This window comes from Echiichthys vipera (genome assembly GCF_963691815.1).
Source record: "Echiichthys vipera genome assembly, chromosome: 9".
Taxonomy (NCBI): Eukaryota; Metazoa; Chordata; class Actinopteri; order Perciformes; family Trachinidae; genus Echiichthys; species Echiichthys vipera.
Genome location: NC_139834.1, coordinates 8,993,158 through 9,003,641, shown reverse-complemented (window position 1 = coordinate 9,003,641; position 10,484 = coordinate 8,993,158). Strand labels below are relative to the sequence as shown.

The window sequence follows — 10,484 nt, the reverse complement described above, 5'->3', positions numbered from 1 at the left end:
TGTAGACAGGAGGTTTCAAAGGTTGTACAGAAAAGAAGAAAGGGACAAAAGAAACAAGAAGCCTTATACATAATATGATATAAACTATAAAACGTGTTTTTAAATCATTTTTTTAGTTCAACCCTAAGATTATAAGTGCATTGTTTAAGATCTTTGATAGAGCTGAAGATGTGAATCTACAGGCAGCTTTTGAGATCAGGAGAAAAGATATAAATAAATAAAAAAAGAGTCTTTGTTGCTTCTGTCGTGGACGGCAAAGTGAACTCTGGTCTTTTAGAGAAGGTCGTCGTCAGCGTCACGCAGCAATATCTGCTCTTTCGAATTTTTAATAACTGACACTATGAGATAAAACATCTTTTTTTTAAAGTGCCACTTTATTACAAAAGTATAAACTTGACTGACATTTCATGAATAGTAATCTTGATATAAAACATTACAATCTTTTGCACTTTAGCACTTAATTACACGCTTTTTGAGTACAAGACCCTGTAGTCTGAATAGCAAACACACAACATTAGCTGCCACATTTAACTTTTAGCTGGGCTTTTTCCAGGAACACACCGTAGCTTCATGGCTTCAAAAACAACAAACAGAATACACTGAGAAAAATGTACATTTGCAGCTGTTTTTTCGCAGTTTCGTGTCACAAGATAAGTCATTCCAAAACACAATTAAACATAATAGAAAAGGATAGATTTCTTGACACTGATGATATATTTATTATTTTTACTCTTTTGTAATGTACATACACGTTGCATCAACATACAGTATAATCACATTGTTTGCTGAGGGGATATTTGGTCAAATGAAGTAATTATTGTCCAATTTTTGTCATCCTCGTGGGTGATGCTCTGCTGCTTATAGCGAAAACCATTTCTGCTTCACATTTTTGTCATTTCTGCAATATTTTTAACACTGATAACAGAGAGAGGGAGGGAGCGTTCATCGATGGAGGAGTGACGATGGAGGATGTGACATTTTGTTAATACACATCAGTTCTACGGTAGCTTTCCAAGCCGCACTATGGTGAAACCCAAGCAGATTCATACGACCACAAGGCAGGGACTATGTAGATGAACGGTCCACTCTGTGTGTGTGTGTGTGTGTGTGTGTGTGTGTGTGTGTGTGTGTGTGTGTGTGTGTGTGTGTGTGTGTGTGTGTGTGTGTGTGTGTGTGTGTGTGTGTGTGTGTGTGTGTGTGTGTGTGTGTGTGTGTGTGTGTGTGTGTGTGTGTGTGTGTGTGTGTGTGTGTGTGTGTGTGTGTGTGTGTGTGTGTGTGTGTGTGTGTGTGTGCCTGTCTCCACCTTTAGGACTCGAGCAGTTCTCTTTAGTCTTGTTTCATCTGTGCCGAGTGTGTGGAGAGAGAAAATGAACTCTCTGCTGCACAGAGTCCCACCGAGCCACAGACGTCCTTCATCTAACTGGCTTTGTGCTCTACAGAGAAATAAAGCAACACACTAAAAAATAAATTATAAACAGCCAACGACAAAAGAAAAAAAAACATTCATATAGAGGTACCACATGACAGTTTTTTTGTTTGTTTTTTTTCCACTTTTTTAGCATGCAACTTGTAGCAGGCAAAGTGCAGAAACAGGATCAACAAAGTAAAACACTTCATTTACAGACGGCAGTGGAGACAGTGTTCAGTCCATGTAAGATGAAACAAAACATGACGGAGGGAAGTATCCGGTCGGTTTTTAAATAGGATGATAGTCTAAATTAGTTGAAGCTTTTTAGGGCATGTGCAATTTCTTTCTTATAATACTCTTATAATTGATTCTCTTGGTCCCTGAGCTTTCTAGTATTTTGATTAGTAATTCATTCCTTTATATCTTTTAAATGATCCTGAATCACGTATTGACCAACTACAGGGAAGGCCTGTTCATGATAAGTGCTACCAAAAGATCTCACACAATGCTGTGCCTTTTCCCCCCAATAAGAGTCCTGCTATGGGACCATTTTTACCCGCTAGAATTGAGGAAGAATTTAGGCTTTTTACTTTATTGTGCTTTGCACATATTTATCAGTGAAACAGAAGTGCTACTTTTACCTACAGATCGCTCTGCAATGGTCTTGTGCTCATTTATTTTTCACTACCTTTGGATTCCTTATAAGGTTGATTGGACTTTGTGTTCAGCCCAGGTCATAACAGATCAACATTAGTGCCCCGAGGCCTCGAGAGCCTGTGAGAGGCGTGACGTTATGACTCAAATGTAAACAGTATGTGTGGGTGAGCATGACAGGGGCTCAGCCGTCACTCCTTGTGGCGTTAGCTCAGCTCCTTGTTGGAAGGATTAGGGGTCACAGTGCAGCCGCCGCCTCAGAGCCCTGTCACGTACATCTCCATGCCGTCGTTGAAAGTGAAGATGGTGGTGGTGCTGGAGGTGGCGGAGCCCTGCTTCAGGTCGCCGATGCTCTCGTACAGGTTCTCCCCCGGCAGCAGCAGGGATTTGGCGGGCAGGTGCTGTAGCTTGGGGGTCTGCTGTGTCGGTGGCGGGGGAGGGGGCTGCTGCTGCTGCAAAGGCTGCTGGGCTTTCTTCCTCCTCGGCCTCAGGGTGGCACATGTGTTGGGGGGCCTCTCTCGCTTCCAAGCGCCTCCACCTTCGATGTTCTCATAGGCCAGATCGCACTCCTCGGTCCCGATGGACTCGTAGCAGTGGTCGTCGAGGGGCCCTCCAACCGCCTTGCCCTCCTGAAGGGCCCACGTCTGGGGTTTGACTACTACACTGAACCCCCCGTCCCGGTCCCGGTCCCGGTCACCGCGTCCCAAGGTCCGGAAGCCGGGATTGGCTGGGGGAGACCCCGGCACAGCTCTCTTCTTTTTCCCCGGTTTACAGACCTTCGAGTACATCTCAGCCACCTGCAGACAAACACATCACTGATCATGGACTGCAACAAAAGACTTGGAGTAGTTTACATTTTGGGAAATACGATCATTCACTATAATATAAAATGATACAATCAGACCAGGGATAAATGGTAAAAATACATTTTGGTTCACATAATACAAACTGAGCAAGGGCGCGTATCATTGTTGAGAAACTATCTGAAAATCTTTTTCATTGACCAGTGGACTGAATATCGAGATACCTTCGAGTTCATTTGTTGAAACGACCTTCTGGCCATTTTTCACAAAAACAAATGCTTAGATCAAATCCACTGGTAATACTGTGCATGCGAGGCACGAACAGATGCTGGATTAAATCTATTTTATCGAGAAATAATCAAATTAAGTGCTGTGTTGAACAGATACACAATATGGAAACTGAATGTGTAAAAATGTTAACGTCTAATATTAAAGTTATTTAATAGTAAATGTAAGGGGAACATTCGGAACAGGGAGCTTCAACACAGTAATTTAATAAATAAACCTGTTTCATGCACAGATAGAAGACTCCTGGCTCACCACAGCAGCAGATGGTTGTATATTCTCCATCGTGTGAGCGCCCAACGGTCCCAGGGCTTTATTTTGGTGCATGAGCATCTCCTCGTCCTCTGGAGGCTTCCAGATGTACTGCTCTCCGTTACCCATAAACATCACTTCCTGTCAACAGACGACAGATTGGAGGTTCATAAAAAGACAAATGAACCTCTTCAAACATGCAGAACTGTAGCACAGAGCGAGCATTAGACGTAGTAGATGTTTTCATGCAGTTTAGAATAGATTTTCCCTGGAAGGTGAAGCTTGTGTAATGTGAGGAACCATGTGCTTATATTCTGGATGACTCAATTTCAACATGTTGCGTCATCCACTAGAACATCCGCGGTGAACAGTCCTGCGAGCAGACGTGTAACACGCACACATGTAAGCCTGTGAACTGTGCGTGTTACCCAACTCGGGTCACAGCAGATAGCGCGACCTCGCTGACCTCAAGCAGAGCAGCAAATGGTTTCCCACTGTCACCTGGAGGGGAGCACAAAGCCTTTACATCCACAGTAAAAGCTCGACAGACTGTGTGCGCTCCTGCTGCTGCGCACATATGGAATAGGTGACACTGCTGGGAGCAGAAATACCTCACTATCACCAAGAACTCTCCCAAATCAACAACGCTCACTGCCCAGACTTCAAAGTAATGTCTACAGAAGTGCTAACATATCCCAACACCATGCATGATGAAGCCGAGCGCTGAGAAAACTGCAGCGTTGGCACAATTACAACCGTGTGGATCCTCTGCAGCATCAACGGCAAATCTGACAGAAATACTCTCACTGTACCTGGACCACACGCTGCATGTTAATGAGCCGAGCTGATGCTGACAGAGAACTGCAGACGTAATATTCATCACAAAGGCATTTTCTTACACATGTCAGTACATGACAATCAGAACTTTTCACACCAAACTGAGACACGATGTGTGTTTAAACACTAATGCCTCATTTTCACTGCGTGGTTCTGCTCGAGTCGGCTCACTTTCAGGTGATTTTCTCTTGTAACTACCATGACCAGGGGTGGATTAGGGTTGTCATGGGCCTCTATGCTACTCTTTATGTGGGGCCAATTTAGTGCCATACAATCACAGTGCATTCTGGGAACAATGTTTGGTTTTCTAAAGCAACAGATAGACCTCTGCAACAGCAAAGAACAACCTGCTTTGTTTTTTTTTGTCTTTTCTTTAGTAGCTGTTGGTTTTTCTTTCTGACGCTGTGTTTTTTGCCTTCTGCTATCATATTTTCATATTTCAATTTTTGACGCTGATTTCACAATGCTGTGAAAACTAAATTGACCATTATGAACCCATGATGTGGCTGTTCTTCATTTTAAAAATGTTTTTTTTCCCCTATGGGGCCTAGGCCGCAGCCTCGGTCAGCCTGTGCATTAATAAACACCGACTGTGACTTTCCTCTTCCGGGCGAAATTTGCAGGATCCTTTCATCTGCACCGATGTCTGATCTGTCTAAAAAATTGCGGTTGCTATTGTTTATTGGTAGCTTGGCTATTTAAAAATGGTTGTGGTTTGTGCAGGGTGTTCAGTGTCACGCTACAGACATTTTTCTCTGATCAATCAGTGGTTTGCAATGTTTTAACTTGGAACCTCAACTGACGTGGAACCAAAAAAAGGACCGGGTACCAACTATTATGCATACATTTTACTGATGTAAAACCAAAAAAGATTGAGTCAAATAGAGTAGGGCTGTGTCGTACCTTGCAGTAGAAATTTAAAGCCACCTTCAGACTCGCAGCCTTGCATTGTTTTAACACAGGGCTGTTTTCAGTCTGAACGCTGCTCAAAGTCTTACATGCTCACAGTGACACTGTTTAGCATGGTCACCATCACAGTTTAGTGTGTTAGCATGCAAACATTAGCACTAAACACAAAGTGCAACTGAGGTTTTGCAGGACTTTGGTCATAAATCAAAGTATCGGACAAAATAAAAGTTTGAGCTGATGATGGTGCCGGATGAAAAGTCAGAAGTTCTTATTAATAATAATAATTCATGCTGAAGGGAATATGAATGTTTGTACCCATTTCATGACAACCAATCCCATAGGCGCTAAGACATTTCACTAAAAAACACAAACATATAAACACCTAGCAAAATGCTCAAAACTACGTCTGTGGTCTGTTCACCTCTTTAACTTTACAAGACGATGCCGATCACAAAGAAGATGTGTTGTTATTGCATTTGTTTTTGAGTGGCATCAAATACAAGGTCATCAACATAAAGCTGGGCATACGCTGTACCATTTGAGCCCATTTCTGACCTGATTACTGAGCTGTACGATTTATTTGGGAGTCTGACAAAATTTCAAGCTCTTCAAGCATCATTCAGGCATTGTTTTCTATTTTACATGTCCAGTGTGAGCACTGGGATTGTGGCTTGATGATCGGATCGTACAGTGTGAGCACATAAATTATGAGCTTTGGCTTTGCATCACAGACGATTTATTCGTACAGTTTGAGGTGGAATTAAACAACAATATCTCCAAAATTGTACAGAGTATGCCTGGCCCTAATGTGAGTGGTCCCATTGAAGTGACTTGTTACATATTACATGTTTTTCTGACCTTTATTTCTTCCCATGAAAATAAGAGCAACCCCCGTGACCTTGTCATCTGAAATTATCTGTTCTAAAGGTTACTTAAATGGCACAATGTAAAACCAAGTTCACGCCAGACAATTTATATATATTTCTTTACTTTAACAAGCTTAACATAAGGTCCACTTACTAGCTTTTCCACTTTCAACTGCATCTCAGGGTCTTCATCGGCGTATGGAGTTTGCCCAGTTGTCATGGAGACGAGATGCAGCTGAAAGCGCTGGAGAAAAGCTTTTAGTAAGTGCACCGTTTTTGTTTTTTATCAAACTACTGCACTACAACGAATGAATGAATTTAAAAGCTCAAGAAATGTTTTCTAAACAATTTAAAATAATTTCATGAGAAAAAATTGTTCCTCTACGAACCTTTGGGAATGCCGGGACATTGAAGGCGTCCACGTTTCTACGGGGCAACTTTGTGCTGTGGGGGTGTGGTGGAGGAGGGGCAGGATGTGACGGTGGGGCGTGTCGTGGAGGCGGCACCGGCGGCTCCACCATATCTGTCCCGCTGTCCCTCTTTTGGGGCGCCTTGTCGGCCTTCCTCAGCTTCCTGACGCAGGCGTACTCGGCCGTCTCCGGAGGGTGAGGGGGGGACATGACCTGGGCCTCTGGTTCCGGCAACCCTTCTTCTACGTCGCCGTCTGGGTCTGGAGGCGCCGGGGTGTTGGCGGGAACGGCCGGAGGGGCCGGGGTGTCCGTCTGCCCGGCCCTGCCTACCATGGCGTACAGGGCATCATCAGTACGTGTGGTGGAAGAGCTTCGGCCCACTTCTGAGTAAGTGTGCTCGCCGTCCTCTCCAGTCCCAGAGGGGATCTGGGGAAGCTGCCTGCCTTGAGAACGAAGGTCAGAGTTAGACCTGCTGGGCAGCAGCAGAAGGTCAACACCTTTTCTTTTTAGACGCCTCTGAAAGGCACATACAGGCCGGTGCCCACCGTAAAACAGAACCCACATACGTTTACTCTTCTCGCACTGGACAAACATTTGCAAATATGAATAAATCTCTCGCTGGTAGAGACAGAAAATCTGGAGCTGACAGTAAACCGGGAGCTGACGTACAGTAGATGTTTGAAGAGAAAAAGCGTCCAAATTGACTTCACTCCACACCAGTGGAATCAGGACAAGTATGAAGCAGGACATATGCTTATATTTCTTCAAACGCCCTCGGGGGACTGTCACAGTGCCCACAAACACAGCTCCCTGTTGACTGTCAGTGATGGAGCTCCAGGACTTTTTCTGTCTTTCAGAGAGAGAGAGATGCATGTTCGTAATTCAGCAGTCCAGAGGAATAAGGCTGAGCTGTAAATGTAATGTGGATTCTGACTTTAGGGTAAATTGCTTGAATTTAGGGCCGGATCACGTGGAGGAAAGTGTGCGATGACACGACGTGTACGCTTACCTAAATGCTTGTTCTGGGTTTGCAGTGTTGGTTTTGTCGACTCGTTACTTACGAGGGTGAAGCCAAATGAGAACATGCGTCAGTTAAATTTACTTGTGCGATCCACCTGCTACTGTATTTTCCAATGGATTCTATGTTTTAACCATTTCACGGACTGATTTTGTTGGGTAAAAATCTTTTATCTTCTCAGTTTCTTTTAAATAAGAGGCAGTTCAGTACAACTTTGACATTCTTGTTCTTTTCTCGAGTATTTCTATTTTCTGCTACTTTATACTTCTGCTCCAACACATCTCATCAGCATTATACTCACTAATCAATTCAGCAGGAGACAACGTTTCTGAAATGGGCTCCACATTGAAGTACAAGTGTGACTAAAAAGAGACTAATATAATCTTTTATAACATTTTGAGCCATTCTGCATCATTATTCTCATGAACATGTTTGTACAAAAATGAGTATGCTATCTTACAAGAGAGTAAACAGAAGTGGACCGCGAGACGGCAATGGACCGGAAGTCGACCGGAAGTCGACCAAGACGGCGACAGACCAGAAGTGGACCGTGGCGGTTGCTTTTGGTGTCAGTTAGGTTAAGGCACCAAAACTACCGTTACTCGACCAGTTTTAGCCAACAAAAGGTGACAGTTAGGGTTAGGCATGAAAGCAACTTGGTTGGTTTTAGAAAAGAGGTATGGGAGATGAACAGCATTTTAGTGCAAAATGAACCTACAGTGGGATCAGAAGGTAAAGTGTCCAGATGATGTCAATTTTGCTCTAACGCAGTTCAGCCACTGATATAGTACACTTCTCTTATTAAAGGATCCGAGCACTTCTTTTACCACTGCATGCTCACGTGGTTGAGACAAACTTTCAACATCAGTTCTTCAAAAATCTCTTTTGATGCACAATGCTTCGTCATGCAGCTCAAAAACAAGATGGGGCTGGTTAATTCCATTAAGGAGATACAAGTTTTTCACCAGACGACAGCGGGGATGAGCCCCGAGCACAGGTCAAGATCAATTTGTATGTGAAGGATGCACTCACTTTTGCCATTGCAGTTCATCTTGTTCATCTCAGTGTCTGATTTACTGACGGACCGCAGCTTCGACTGCCTGAGTATACCCTGACAACACACACACACACACACACACACAAATACACGCAGACAGAGAGGGGCCAGTTAAACACTAATTAAGACTGAACAGGTGTCCTCTGAATGATATTTCTGTCTGGTGAACTTCAGCTTCCTCTGCTGCAACACAAAACAAAACATGGAGGAGCGTGCTGCCTGATACCTACCATGTCCATGAGACGGTGTTTTCCGCCCTCGCTGGGAACATTGTGTGTCTTCCCCTTCCTGTGGTAAACACAACCGCTCTGTCACACAGGTTGACACTTACTGCAGTGATGGTGGTGTGTGTGTGTGTGTGTGTGTGTGTGTGTGTGTGTGTGTGTGTGCTTGCATGTGTTTGAGTCACTGTCCATGTGTGTCTGAATCATCTTATGACTGTGCACACGTGCGTCTTTGTGTGTTTCAGAGAGACATTAAGAGGATATTTGCACGTGTGCATGCCAGTGATGATACATTTACTCAAGTACAAATTCTGCGTACTTTACGTACTTTATGTACTTTATACTTCTATTCCACTACATCTCAGAAGCAAACATTACTTTTAACTTCACATAAACAATAAATAATCATGTAATATAATAGGTTTAGCTGCCCAGGTTAAAACTATCTCAAGCTTTACCAACATTAGTGATGCTTACACATTTATTTACTGTATTACTAATGATGATCCATTGTTTTATTATTCTGAAATGGGCCATTCTGCAAAATGAGTACTTTCACTTTTGGACCGGCAAGTATATGATGCTAATGCTTTGAATACTTTTTGAATGCAGGACTTTGACTTGTAACAGAGTATTTTGCTGTATTGGTAGTTTTTTCTTAAAGGAATACTTCGGCCTCAAAGTGATCATTTGTATATCAGTTACTCACCCAGTGTTACCTTGAATTCTTGAAGAAAAATGTGTTTTTTTTCTCGCATGTCTCAACGGTGAACAAAGAATTGAAGCAACAGGCAGACGAGTCTTTGTTCACCGTGGAGACACTACGTGAGTATTATTTGACCCCTATTGAGGATGAAGTATTCCTTTGAGTAAATTATCTGAGTAGGCTGCTTCTTCTACCACTGGTACGTGCGTGATAATATGTGTGTATCTGTGTGTGTGGTCATATGTGTGTGTCTGTGTGTGTGGTCATATGTGTGTGTGCATAGTGCCTCACCTCTGGCAGCCCACGCAGAGCACCACAATGAGGATCGTGACAACAAAGGCTGAGGCAGCAGCGATAGCACCCAGCAGCAGGACCTTGCCGTAGGGAGGAGCCGTGAAGTTCAGCCCGTCCTGCATGGAGGCCATGTGGGAGCGCTGACGCTCACTTGCTCTCACACACACTCACACACACACCCTTACAACTCATCCACGCAGGGATGCGCCACGGTCTCACTGGGATCTGCAAGGAGAAAAGGCACAGAGTGGGGGGCTTAATTACAAGAGGATCTAACCTTTACAAAACATTAAGTAGGTTAACAAAGCAGCAGAACCAGAAGTTAAATATTCACTGTGAAGGGAAGGAAGCAGCAGCAAGTGAGAATTCCCATCCAGCTGAAGCAGTGAAGTGAACAGACATTACGCCTCCGGCATGCGCTTCTGCTTTACCTTCGTTTGAGGGATTACTGAGCTTTGTGTGTCACACTTACACAGACATCAACATCATACCTGCTCACCAACAAAGATCGCAGGTAACACGGCATAAAAAGTGAGCTACAGTATGAAGGAATCCAACAATCCTACATTTAACACTCTGCTTTACAACTGGAACCAGAAATATGAACAATCTGTTTGTCAGGCAGCTGCTCCAATGCATATGTGTAAATACATATTTCCAGTTGTTTGAACCATTCAAACAAGAGCAAACATACATATTGAGAGGGTACGATGAGTCACAGCGAACACGCCAGCAGGCACAGTAACCTGAAAACACTGAAG

The 10,484-nt window shown here is 43.6% G+C and overlaps 1 protein-coding gene across 1 annotated transcript; it reads right to left on the bottom strand.

The window, feature by feature from the left end:
* Positions 1–2,319: 2,319 nt before the first annotated feature.
* Positions 2,320–9,854, bottom strand: LOC310951998 (uncharacterized protein; the record flags this gene model as incomplete). Its single annotated transcript, XM_083920485.1, is given in 7 exon segments — positions 2,320–2,859; positions 3,406–3,543; positions 6,404–6,920; positions 6,922–6,940; positions 8,520–8,553; positions 8,730–8,787; positions 9,721–9,854. Coding segments are annotated over 7 exon segments (1,440 nt in total).
* Positions 9,855–10,484: the final 630 nt, after the last annotated feature.